General features: G+C 40.7%; 1 protein-coding gene across 1 annotated transcript; it reads left to right on the forward strand.

The window, feature by feature from the left end:
* The first annotated feature begins 2,612 nt into the window (after positions 1-2,612).
* On the forward strand, positions 2,613-13,650 carry SNRNP27 (small nuclear ribonucleoprotein U4/U6.U5 subunit 27). Its single transcript, XM_059187903.1, has 6 exons — positions 2,613-2,702; positions 3,717-3,837; positions 4,671-4,783; positions 6,658-6,737; positions 11,652-11,716; positions 12,715-13,650. The coding sequence occupies exons 1-6, from the start codon at positions 2,669-2,671 to the stop codon at positions 12,767-12,769; spliced, it is 468 nt and encodes a 155-aa protein (XP_059043886.1). The 5' UTR covers positions 2,613-2,668; the 3' UTR covers positions 12,770-13,650.
* Positions 13,651-13,886: the final 236 nt, after the last annotated feature.

Below are 13,886 nucleotides of genomic sequence, written 5' to 3' on the forward strand. Positions count from 1 at the left end.
TTTATTTGAGAGAAAACACAAGACAGGGACAAGCAGAGACTGCACTGAGCAAGAAGCCCAACATGGGGCTCAATCCCAAACCCCTGGGATCATGACCTGACCTCAAGGCAGACCCTTAACTGACTGAGCCACCCAGGCGCCCCTCTGATTGATTGTTTTTCTGTAGTTCCAGCCTGGATCTCTCCAGTGAGCTTCAGATACACATCTAGTTGGCATCTCCTCCTGAGTGTTCACAGAGGCACCTCAAATTAGCATGTCCAGATCTGGACATCATCTTTCTCCTGAATTTTTCATGTATGTCTTAATCTTAGCAAGTGATGCTACCATCTAGCTATTCAATTTTAACGTCATTCTTGAATCTTCTAATTCTCCCATCATCTGTATCCAAACTCATCAAGTTTTTCCCATTTTAGCAACTATTTCTCAAATAGAGCCACTTTCCACCTTACCTACGGATACCATTTTAGAACATGCCAGTAATTTCCAATCTAGATTATTTTACCAGCCTCCTATTATATACCCCCTCTAGTCAAGTATCCACATCAGTAGTTCTCTGAATAAACTCAAATCTGATTCCCTCCCATCCTTGAAAGCCCTCAAAGACTCCCTGGTGCCTTTGTCTCACAATAACTCTTCACCACAACCCCAGTTTACAAACCTACTCCAGCCTCTACATTTCCTTTTTCTTGCTTCTTGTCTTCACACATTCAGTCTCTACCTGGACGATCTCTTCCATCTCTCCCCACAAATGTCACTCCATTCTCCTGGCTAATTTCTACTCCTTCAGGTCTTGTTTGGTCATTATTTCCTCATAGAGACTTCTTGCCAATCCTCCCCCTCGAAACCGTTAGGGACCTGTCCTGCAGTATCTAATTCTTACCCTATAGATGCACTTGCACGCTATTTAGGTGTGTGTAGCCCTCGCTGGACTGCAAATTACTCAGGAGCAGACTTGTGTTTTTTTTCACTGATTAATCCTCTGGTATATAGGTGTGCAACCACCTTCTTTATCAAAGTTTCACAAGCCAAGGCAATACTGCTCTGCTCTAATGACCCCAGGACCAGGTACCAAACAACTCGGGATAGCCCCTATGTCCCAAAGCGCACTGAAATTTTTCTTACCTCTTAAATCTCTTACCTTGGGGTGCCTGAGTGGCTCAGTCAATTAAGCATCCAACTGGATTTTGGCTCAGGTCATAACCTCAGTGCCATGAGATGCAGCCCTGCATCAGACTCAGCTGAGAGCTGGGCACGGAGCCTGCTTGAGATTCTCTGTCCCCCTCTTCCTCTACCCCACCCCTCCCTCTCCCTCTCTAACAAACAAAACCTCTTAGGCTTCCCCACCTCTGCTATTCCTGCATGCAAAAACCACAATAAAGGCTCTCACCCATGTTTTCCCCTTGCTCCTTCTGACCCCTGATCCATCCTAGCGCTTCCCTGTATGAACATAAACTTTGTGTATGGTATGTCTAGAATTGGTTTGGTATAAAATATTTTATGGGTGTGGGCAAGAACTAGAAAGAAAAATGGGAAAATGAGAACTGTATCAGGGTGGAGGATATATACAGCTTTTACCAGGCCTTTATATAATATCAAGTAGCACATTTATTTATTTATTTATTTTTAAGATTTTATTTGTCAGAGAGAGAACAAGAAAATGAACACAAGCAAGGAGAACAGCAGGCAGAGGCTGAAGCCGGTTCCCTGCTGAGCAACAAGCCCGATGTGGGCTTTGATCCCTTGACCCTGGGATCATGCATGACCTGACTCAAGACAGACGCTTAACCAACTGAGCCACCCAAATGTCCTTCAATAGCACATTTTAAAGCCCATCATGGACGCAAAGATGGGAAGCCACTGGGAAAGCGGGGCTAGAGGAGCAGAGATGATAACTCTGTTCTCACCAGAATCTTGTTACCAAAATGGAAGGTTTTGTTCTTTCTTTTTCCTACTCAATACCGTTTGCCAAATAACGAAACAGTATTTGAGGGCAAGCAGGTAATTTATTCAGTAGCTAGAGAATAGAGAAGGGGAGCTCGTGTTCTATAGGCACGTTTTTCCTATTAGGTCTCATGGTCAGCGTTTTATGGGGTTAAGGTACTTAAGGGGCTGGTAAGCAAGTGGACCTTGGGGCTTTTGAGGTGGGGGGTGTGGAGAGGAGACGTCTCAGAATGAGTGCGCCAATCTTTTCTTCCCTTAAAATGGGTGCAGTCAGATCTATCATGGCACTGATAGCTGTGTTCTCTGTTACTACAATTAGATGTCGTGAGCCGCAGGCTATGTGGAGGGTTAGCACGTGGCTGAACTGAACCAAACCGGTGGAAAACTGTGTCAAGGGGTCTTGTTTGGAGTCTATGGCTTCTGGTATCTGGCTTCAGTTTCTGGTGGCAAGCAGCATCTGCAAGCAGGACTCAAAAACTGGGCTATGGAGCTTGTATGGCGCTTGTTGGAGAGTCTCAGGTGACAACGTCCACGCTCAGACGTCGTGGCAGTCCGGCAGACTGCACGATTCTAGGCGGGCTCAGCCCATCCTCCCTCCTTTACAACCGGAACTGTCCAGAGTCGTGTCTACGTTTTCCAGTCGGCGATAAAAAGCTCAGTACCCGATCTTCCCGGAAGTTGTTGCGCAGTCGCTTCCGGGGCAGGGTGAGGCGAAGGAAGATTACGAATGGGTCGCAGTCGCAGCCGCTCCCCACGGAGGGGTGAGTCCAGAAGGAATTTGGCTGGTCTGGCCCTTGGTCAGAGGCGTGGCCCCCCTTCCCTTTTCTCACCCCAAGTACGAGCGCAGCGGAGAAAGGGGCCTTATTCTCCTGAGGAGGAGAAGGGGGGGGGGTACGAAGACTTGATCCCTGTACTTTTCAGCCCTCCGGTGTGAAGGCAGTTTTCCCTTCTCTGAGTTAGAGTTTCGCGGACTCTCCGTCAGACTCATACAATAACCTGTTTATACTTGAAGGATTGAGAATCAGACCATGGTTCCCTCACTTAATTTCTGGGTGGCTTTGTGCAAGTCATCCGGCCCTTCTGAGGCCGAATGACCGTAATTAGACATGGGGGTAGTACTACCTATCCTTAAAAACTGGCCTGAGAATTAATGTCACATTCCATAACACTCAGCGTCTGGTAATGGCTAGTTCTTGAATGCTCATCGTTCGTTTCCTTCCCAGTTTATGTAATAGGGAAAGCGATATTTAGAATTTTGCGTCCAGGGAGCGTATCTCGTGATATCTTCTGGCACCCACCCCCATAAATAAGGCAGTGGGAAGTAAAGAACAGGACTTCGGTCGGGAGATCTCACTTAGACCCTCTGTTCTTCTTCGTCTGGTTGGTTTTTTATCACTTTCAACTAGTCAAGACTCCAAAGTTGAATGAGGCCACGATCCACATACTGCTATTGAGCACTTAAAATGTGCTCAGTCCGAATTAGGAACTGCTGTTTTTAAGTATAGAATACACTCCAGATTTCCTATTAAACACACACACACACACAAAAAAAAAGTCATCTCAGTAATTTTTATATCGCGTACATGGCGAAATGAGAATAGTTGGGATATATTGGGTCAAATAACAAGATTAAAATTAATGCTACCTGTGTCTTTTAATTTTTTCAATATGACTCCTAGAAATGGCTGGCATTATATTTCCATCGGACGGCGCTGCTCTAGAAATTTGAAGTAATGTTTTGCCTCTGCAAAAAAGATTTTGTGTGTTTGTGTTAGAGCGCAGGCGGTCCCGGTCCACGTCCCGTGAGCGAGAACGCAGGCGCCGAGAAAGGTCCCGGTCCCGGGAGAGAGATCGGCGAAGGAGCCGCTCTCGATCCCCACACAGAAGACGCTCCAGGTGAGTGCAGAAACAACCCAGAAGTTGTACCAGCCCCAAAGAAACTAGTCGCTACCCTTAGTTTTGTTTTTATCACGTACACGGAATTTACAGTTTGATGAAATGAGGGGAACTTAAGCCCACCTTATTTTAAACTGAACATTTACATTGGTAAGACGGGGTTAATCACACACTATGCCATAGAGTTGCCTTGAGGAGGCAGTGAGAAATAATACATGAAAAACACTAGCGTGGTGCTTGGCAGGAGTAGGAAGTAAAGGTTTTGTATTTTGGGGTTTTTTGGTTTTAGGATTTCTTTGGTTTTGTTTAAGATTTCATTTTTATAAGTAATCTCTATACCCAGTGTGGGCACCAACTCGCAGTCCTGAGATCAGGAGTCGCATGTTCCACGGACTGAACCAGCCAGGTGTCCCTGTTTCGTTTTTACTAACTTTTTGGTGATGATGGTTTACTCAAATATATAAACAAGAATGTGACATCTTGAAAGAACCTTAGAAATGGACTGTTGATTCTTAAGTATCAATTGCTGTTTAAGTCAACTTTTTTGTGTGTTTGTAATTGTTGGAAACTTATTTTTCTGCCTTATAGAAAATTTTTTCAGCCCTGGCTGCACTGAGACTGATGATTAAAGCAATAAATTACACTTTTGGCTTTTTGTTAACAGTGAGGGCCTAGGCAGAACCTTCTTCCTTGTTCTGCTATGGGGAATGGAATTCTCGGAACCTGGCTTTTGTTCAGCCTTTACCTTTTTGGAGCTCATGTACATGTTTGCCAGTCAACACTAGTCATCAGTTATATCTCTGCTTCTGATATCTTTACTTATTGAATATTAGGTCCCCAAGACGACATAGATCCACATCTCCTTCCCCTTCTCGACTGAAAGAAAGAAGAGATGAGGAAAAGAAAGAAACAAAAGAAACAAAGAGCAAAGAACGCCAGATTACTGGTAATGTTATTAGATAAATAACTGTAGGAAAAACACAGCTGTATTCATATAACTTTAGTCATGATAAAATTATAAAAGCATAATTTGGGGACATTTAAGTATTAGTTTTTTTAGTGTTCATTGCATATGGTATTGAGATTTTGTTATTATTGTACCTTAGTGAGTTACTGGTTTTCTGTGGTGCTCTTGATATAAGAAGGACAGTTAAAAATGAGAATATTCTATTTTGGAAGTACCTTCAAAAGTAGCGTTGTATCTGACATTAAAAGTGGTCCTGCCCAAAGGCTCCAAGCATGTCCCTTTTTTTTTTTTTTTTTTTTTTTGGAAATATTTTATTCATTTATTTGACAGAGATCACACGTAGGCAGAGAGAGAGAGGAGGAAGCAGGCTCCCTGCTGAGCAGAGAGCCCAATGCAGGGCTCTATCCCATGACCCTGGCACCATGACCTGAGCCAAAGGCAGAGGCCTTAACCCACTGAGCCACCCAGGCGCTCCAAGCATGTCCTTTTTTAAGCATTCTCTTCTGATGGAGGATGGAGAGCATATTTCCTCTGGGCATCTTAAGTTACACTGTGTCCAAACTGAGGAGGAATTTTTTTCCAATTTCCAAGTCTTTAGCTAATTTTTTGTGTGTTCTCTGCTGCTGAGATGGAATAACTTTTTTTTTAAAGATATTATGTAATTTTTGAGAGAGAGAGAGTGGGGGGGGCAAGCAAGAATATGAGCAGAGAGGAGAGACAGGGGAGAGGCAGAAGCAGACTCCCCGCCTAGCAGGGAACCCTGCCAGGACCATGACCTGAGCTGAAGGCAGAAGCTTAACCAACTGAGCCACCCAAGCACCTTGAAATAACTGTTAATCTGTTGCCACCACCCTTTTTATACAGGTCATGTCCCATGTCATTGGCCCCTACCCCTGGGTACAAAAGTTGAACTTTCCTATGAAACCTTTCCTAAGCTAAAATGGCATAAAGCAAAGAGTCATGCTTTTTGAAAGTTTGTGGTACACCACTTTGCTTTTAAAAAAGACCTACATTAGGGGGCGCCTGGTTGACTCAGTTGTTAAGCGGCTGCTTTCGCCTCAGCTCATGATCCCAGCGTCCTGGGATCGAGCCCTGCATCTGGCTCCTTGCTTTTCCCTTTCCCACTCCCCCTGCTTGTGTTCCCTGTCTTGCTTTGTCTCTCTCTGTCAAATTAATAAATAAAATCTTTAAAGAAAAAACAAAAAAGACCTACATTAGTACAGTAATTGCTTTTTTCTTAAAAATAAAAATCCTCTTGGGGCGCCTGGGTGGCTCAGTGGGTTAAGCCGCTGCCTTCGGCTCAGGTCATGATCTCAGGGTCCTGGGATCGAGTCCCGCATCGGGCTCTCTGCTCAGCAGGGAGCCTGCTTCCCTCTCTCTCTCTCTCTCTGCCTGCCTCTCCATCTACTTGTGATTTCTCTCTGTCAAATAAATAAATAAATAATCTTAAAAAAAAAAAAAATAAAAATCCTCTTCACATTTCTTTTGGTTAGCAAAAAAAAGTACTAACATAGGTCTTTTTTTTTTCTTTTAAAGTATTTATTTTAGAGAGTGTGTGTGTGCAAGCAAGCACAAGCAGGGAGGGGAAAGGGAGAAAGAATCTGAAGCAGACTTCACACTGAACGCAGAGCCCGACATGGTGCTCGATCGTACAACTGCAAGATCATGACCTGAGCCAAAACCACGAACTGGATGCTTAACTGACTAAAACTGACTAAGCCACTCAGGTGCCCCTAATGTAGGTCTTTTCTAAAAGCAAAGTGGTATACCACAAACTTCGGGAAGGTGGGATGTCTATATATAAAGTGATAGGAGTTAAAAAAAAATTTTATTTTTGTGTTATTTTTTTGCAGAGGAGGACTTAGAGGGCAAAACAGAGGAAGAAATAGAAATGATGAAATTAATGGGATTTGCCTCTTTTGACTCCACAAAAGTAAGTAAAACATGTAGCCAGTTAAACATTCCAATTTGAATTAAACATATTATTTTACTGTTGCTCATAATTTCTTCCATTCACTCAAGTGAAGAGCATTGAGAGCATAGAGAAGGAAGCACTAAGCTGCCATTAGAATTTGGGGAGTGTTTGCCTGATGTTTATCTTCAGGGTGATCAGATGAAGAGGAGGAAGATCATTTGAATAGAGGGAAGAGCTCATGAGAATGTATGTAGGCATGAAGGAGCATAGTGTGTTGTGGGAATTTCAAATTCAGTGACTAGTAAGAGGTGCTGATGGGCTAGGAATGAGGTTAGAAAGTGGGATGGGGGGCGCCTGGGTGGCTCAGTGGGTTAAGCCTCTGCTTTTGGCTCGGGTCATGATCCCAGGGTCCTGGGATCAAGCCCCGCATCAGGCTCTCTGCTCAGCGGGGAGCCTGCTCCCTCCTTTCTCTCTCTCTGCCTGCTTCTCTGACTACTTGTGATCTCTGTCTGATAATAAATAAATAAAATCTTAAAAAAAAAAAGAAAGTGGGATAGGGAGCAAATTGTGGAAGCTTTTGATACTCTCAGCCATGCTAAGAAACTTAGAGTTGATTCTTTAGGTGCTGAGGAACAGAAGCAATGATGTGTGCATTTAGAAAGATGAGCCAGGGGGCACCTGAGTGACTCAGTGGGTTAAGCCTCTGCTTTCAGCTCAGGTCACGATCTCAGGGTCCTGGGATCAAGCCCCGCATCGGGCTCTCTGCTCGGCAGGGAGTCTGCTTCTCCCTCTCCCTCTGCCTGCTTCTCTGCTTACTTGTGATCCCTCTCTGTCAAATAAATAAATAAAGTCTTAAAAAAAAAAAAAAGAAAGAAAGATGAGCCAGGACAACTTGGAGGACAGATAGGAGACAGGTTAGGTTGGAGGCAAGGAGAACTGCTGGGTCATGCAAATGAAAGATGATGAAGGCCTGAACTGAGGCCTGAATATTGAATCTACTCAGGAGCCAGATTTGGTGGTGGTGGTGGGAGTGAGTAGTCTTTGAGGACTCCAAAGTGACAGGCTGAAACACTAGGAAATGGGATTAACCAAGAAAGGGTTCTAGGGCAGAGAAATGCTGTTAAACAAGAATGAAATTCAGCTGCAGAGGAAGATGACATTGGGTAGCTGTATATATGTCTTAAAGCTCAGAAGAGGGGAGAATTGGAAAGTGATTTTCCAATCACTAGGAAATTTGCTAACCTTGATCATAATACTGAAGAGAATAAGGAACTGGGGGAGGAAAAAGAGGGAGGGTTTTTGAAGATGATGATGAAGAGAAGGGATTATAGGTTGGGGGTGGGGTAAAGCGTAGAAAGAGATAGGGAGATGGGAAAGAAAGAGAAATGGGGGGAGGGGAGATAGAGGATGTGGAAAGAGGAGAGGAGAGAGAAGGAGCTAGTAAGAATAGAGAGTATGTGTGGAAGGAATATATATTTTCTTTGAGAATATAATTTAAAAACATTCTCTAGAATTTTAAGTCCATTTAGTTTTATAAATGGAAATAGGTTCTTAAGAAAAAAATGTCAAAAATAATCCAAATCTTGTGAATGGATTGGGATAATCTCAGAATCTGTAAAAGTTTCTCACTAATGGTTGTGATTGTGTAGAGCTCACTTTTTTTTTAAATTTTAGTTTTTATTTTTAAGATTTTATTTATTTGACAGAAATTGCAAGTAGGCAGAGAGGTAGGTAGGCAGAGAGAAGGGGAAGCCGGCTCCCTGCCGAGCAGAGAGCCTGATTTGGGGCTTGATCCCAGAACTCTGGGACCATGACCTGAGCCAAAGGCAGAGGCTTAACCTAATGAGTCACCCAAGTGCCCCTAGAGCTCATAAGTTTTTAAAATGACATTGTATATATAACCTAAGAGGAATACCCAGGCATGACTGTTTTGAGGTAAGAAAATTAGGAGCTCTTGTTCTCACAAATGGTTATTCCCCATTTTGGAATTTAATGCAGTTTATGTATCTGTTTTTTTTCCTTGAGTACACCAAATCCTTATTTGTTTTGCCAAAGAGTAGTTTATAAGTGAAATGGTTTATTAATGTGTACACTGAGTGAACAAAAATATCTCCAAAGTAAAGCAACTGTAATTTTGCTGTTGTTAGAAGAATAGGGAGGGGAATCTATCAGAATTATTTTTGGGGGGCTGGGGCTGGAGCAGAGGTTTCTATTGTTTGATGTTAAGTTTGAAATTCTGAGAATCAGATGTGAAACTGGAACCATACTTTTTTTTTTTTTTTTAAAGATTTTATTTATTTATTTGAGAGAGAGAGAGCATGAGCCGTGGGGAGGAGCAGAGGGAGGAGCAGGCTCTCAGCTGAGCAGGGAGCCCCCCATGGGCCTCAATCCCAGGACTGTGGGATCATGACCCTGGAGCCATACTTTTAAATGTAGTCTGTGCTGAAGGTGTTTATTTATAAAAGAAAAAAATAGGGGCGCCTGGGTGGCTCAGTGGGTTAAAGCCTCTGCCTTTGGCTCAGGACATGATCCCAGGGTCTTAGAATCGAGCCCCACATCAGGTGCTCTGCTCTTCCCTTCCTCTCTTTGCCTGTCTCTGTCTGTCAAATAAATAAATAAATAATCTTTAATAAAAGAAAAAAATAGGTGAGAATTCATACATCCCATAAAAATAAAGGCTTACCATGAGAACAAATGATGTCATTTGTTTCCTTAAGGACATCTACAAGGATGTTAATCTAGTTGATATGCAGTTAGTTTCACGGCTATCAGTTGTAGAGCTTCTCTGTTCATTTGCCTTTCAGTAATGGTGTATCTTGTGATATTTCATCATAGGTCTGTGCTACTTTTTCATGTACCAGTGTGGTCACTTACTTTCCCTTAAATTTTCACATTCTAGAATGTTTCAGAGTTCGGTTATGTTTGTTAGTGGGTAATTTTCTATTTCAGCATGTAAATCAAAACACGCTAATAATGTACAACTCTTCAAATAGTTTTCAAAAACCGATAATCCTTTAGGAATTGAACTTAATAAAATAGTTAGAATCATTACTTTCTTTTCTAAGCCAGTCTTTCGAAATCATGCCTGCTTTCTCTTTTTGGGAAGGTAAAATTATACACCTCAAGTAATTGTACTCTCCGCACCCTCCCAAGAATATAGTGAAAACAGGAATAGAAAAGTAAGACCAAATACATGTATTTATTATTTTTTAAGATTTATTTATTCAGTTTTGAAGAGAGTGCAAGCAGGAAAGTGGCAAAGGGAGAGAGAGAATCTCCAACAGAACCTCCACTGAGTGTGAAGCCTGACACAGGGCTCAATCCCACCACCCCCAGATCATGACCTGAGCCGACATCAAGAGTCAGACACTTGATCAACTGAGCCCCAAGTGCATTTACTTTAGCTCCACCTCAAATATATACCCAACCTGTGCATTCCTTTAGGGCAGTGGAAAAGAATTCTTTTTTTATCCTAACAGAGATACCTAGTAAGTGTGCTATGCAGATAGGGGATACTCCCATGAGTAATGGTGGGGGAGGGAGGGAGGGAATTGGAGGTCACATGTGTATGAAAGAGATGGCATTGATTTCTGGTGTTCATATATTTAACAGTCATTTTCTGAGCACTGCAAGTTCAGTGGCCTAGGGTGTGAGAATGCAAAGGTAACTGATATCCGTATCTCTCCATCAAGAAGCTTTCAGTCTCAGAGAAAGTAACATGTATATACATCATGAAAATGGAAGGTAGAAAATGGAAGGTATTAATGAGGGAAGCACAGTTAACAGCCTGGGGAAGGGTAGAGGGTGCTTTCTGTCAGCTGAACCACTGGAATTGGCCCTTGAATGGTGGATAAGAACTAGATGGTTGGGGTTCTTGGATGACGGTTGAGAAGGCAGTTTATTTTATTTATTTTTTTTTTTTAAAGATTTTATCCATTTATTTGACAGACAGAGATCACAAGTAGGCAGAGAGGCAGGCAGAGAGAGAGAGAGAGGAAGGGAAGCAGGCTCCCTGCCTAGCAGAGAGCCCAATGCGGGGCTCGATCCCAGGACCCTGGGATCATGTCCTGAGCCGAAGGCAGAGGCTTTAACCCACTGAGCCACCCAAGCACCCCAGAGAAGGCAGTTTAGACATGAGAAACAGCAAATGATGAGTTAACTTGGCCAGATCAAAAGACCCATAAAGGAGTTAGTGAAAAAGAAGGTAGATGCCACATAAGAAGGGCTAAGATAAAAGTGACACTTAACATTAACACCTGTTATTCTGCATTCTGGGTTTTTTAAAGATTTATTTATTTATTTATTTTAGAGAGGGGACGTAGGGAGAGGGGCACAGGGCGAGGGAGAGAATCCCAAGTAGACCCTCAGCCAAGTGTGGCTATCTCATGACCCTGAGATCATGACCTGAGCCAAAATCAAGAGTTGTATGTTTAGTCAATCGACTGAGCCACCTGGGCACCCCTGTATTCTGATTCTTGATTGAAAAATCAAAATTTCAAGGCCTGTGCAAGAAAGGAGATCTGAATGAATGGTGACTGTTCCAGCTCTGATTTGAGCTGTGAGCTAAGGTTACAAGTTAAATTTTCCTAGGGAAAATATCCATAAGTGGTATTTGGTTTCAAAGAATTCTTGGACCAAAAAAGGTTAAGAACCTATTTCTCTGCATGCCTTGCATAGAAATATATATATATACCATGAATGTTTGTTGGCTTGGATATTTGAATATGTTAGATTATGTGTGACTGTAAAAATGGGAACAGAGTTTTAATACATGGGAGTTCTTGGAATATCATCAGTATCTGAAAATTCTCTCATTGGGCTTCACCATTCTTAAATGAATTTTGCCATTTGAGTATGTTTATAGGATCCAGCTCTTTGGGGCATTTAATATATCCTTCCCATTTTTTATATTTGTTTATTGCTTTTCTCTAGGGGAAAAAGGTGGATGGTTCTGTAAATGCCTATGCCATAAATGTGTCTCAGAAGAGGAAGTACAGGTATGCTTAGCTCCCATGACTATGTTTGAACTAATCATAAAAATTAGGTACTTGGGAAAGAATTTATTTATGAGATAGTTGTGTTTGTAGGAAATGTAGCAGTTTCCATATAGTTCCTTGTTTTGATCTTTGCTTATATTCTGGTGTGTTAGAATAATTTCCAATTTACATGTGAACTAATTACAGAGTATTAGTTCTATTACAGAGAAGACTGTTGGCGTAAATTTTTTAAAACTCAGCATTGTTCTTTTTTCAAAACAGCATATTCTCAAGTCTTTGGGCTTTAATTTTACTACATTTACAGATTTAAATTGGATCCCTCCTGAATTATTAACCTAGAATGATTGTGTAAGGATTTCAGCTACAAATGTATTTTTCTGTTGAGTATATTAAGTATATTAAGGCATATTTTATCAGTAGTACAGAAATAAACAATCCATACCTGAAATTTCACTGAATTCATAATGACATCTTCAAATGCCTTTCTCTCAGCCTTCACCAATGATAAAAGATTAGTATTCCAATTAGCTTAGAATATGTATAATGTGATCTAAGAATGCTGTGAGTTAAGGTGAGGACAGGAATCATCATTAATGGCCCTTTATAAAATTATTTTCAAAGAAAGTCTTAATGAGGAGAACTAGTACAATATGCAATCAGATTTACATGATGGGTACCTATTTTAGAGCTCTTCTCTATTTCCTTATTATACCTGTAAATAAGGATTTTAAACCTTTTTTTTTTTTTTTTTAAAGTCTGTAGAACCTTTCCAAATAATTTTGGAAGTATATTTCTATCCTTCTCTTTGGATTTTAAAGAAATCTGAAAGGCTTTAGGTTATCTTGAAAATGACATAATATCCTTAATGTGCATTAAATAACCATGAATACTTTTTGCCCTAGACTTTGCCAATTTAAAGATGATTTATATTATTTTTTTTTATAAGAGGAGTCCAGAATTTTTTTTAATACACAATGAGTTTTCTCTTCTCATCATAGGCAATACATGAATCGAAAAGGCGGATTCAACAGACCTTTGGATTTCATTGCATGAAAACCGAAATGATAAAGAATAATTTTTTTCCTTTACCTTGTTCAGAAGAGTGGATTTTGTATTTCATATTTAATATGCATAAAAAACAGGATCACAGTCCTTCCTCCTTGTAAAGTAAGAAAATTTTTATTTATGATGTATGCAGTTCACATACCCTGACTCACAAAAAGGAAAGTTAAATACTGCATTTTTTTCTTTTAGGAAATATCATTTGGGGCAGTCAGCCCCATTTTTTGGTTCTTATTATTGTGGAATCTGTATATGTTTTCTTGGGTGCACGTTAGGACTTTTTTAAACACATAAAAGTAATTTGGATGTAAGTTTCTCAAATAAAGCAATATTTCTACCCTTTTGTATTTGATAAATATTTGTATTGCTGTATAAAATTTTCCCCCTACACAGTTTTCTTCCGCTACATAGATTTTAGATTTCATTAGTAACTTAGAAATAACGGGGGGGTTTTTTTTGCCCCAATTATTTCCTCCATTTATTGTTTTTCCCATTTTAAAAACCATATATGCTTATTATATAAAAACTTGGGAGAAACCAAAAAGCAAAAAGAAGAGCCAAAAATCACCTATATCTATCCCCAGAAACAATATTTTGGTATATATCTTTCCAGCCTCCTATGGTATATATTTATTGTCCCTACCCGTTATATCAGAATTTATATGCTGTTCTCCTTTGCTGATCTTTTTTCTCCCATGTACTGTGAACAGTTTTTATTACTTATGTGTTATTTAGAAACTTAACTTTTAGTTAAATTTAGCTACTTGGTTGTACCATAATTTATTAACTGATCTTTTATGAGCAAACATTGGCTTCCCTCCCATGACTTGCTGTTTTAATTAAAACTGTGAGTAGTATTCCTGTTACATACATCTTTTTGTACTTGTTGCATTATTTCCTTAGGTTCCATTCTTAGATGTGGCATTGCTGGGTGAGATAAAGGGGTGTGTGTGCATGTCTTAAGGCTTTTGATATATGTATGGCTAGAAAGGTAACAGCCATCTCTCACCAGTAAAGCATAAGCATTTCGATTTTCATATATGGGCACCGGTGTCAGGTGTAATACTTTTTAAATTTCCAATCTGGTAAAATAGTATTTGGTTTTAAT

This window comes from Mustela lutreola, chromosome 9, assembly GCF_030435805.1.
Source record: "Mustela lutreola isolate mMusLut2 chromosome 9, mMusLut2.pri, whole genome shotgun sequence".
NCBI lineage: Eukaryota > Metazoa > Chordata > Mammalia > Carnivora > Mustelidae > Mustela > Mustela lutreola.

Coding starts and splice junctions, on each gene's coding strand:
- SNRNP27 (XM_059187903.1), top strand. CDS start 2,669: ATGGGTCGCAGTCGCAGCCGCTCCCCACGGAGGG. Junction 3,838..4,670: donor CCACACAGAAGACGCTCCAG/GTGAGTGCAGAA, acceptor ATTGAATATTAG/GTCCCCAAGACGACATAGAT. Junction 6,738..11,651: donor CCTCTTTTGACTCCACAAAA/GTAAGTAAAACA, acceptor GCTTTTCTCTAG/GGGAAAAAGGTGGATGGTTC.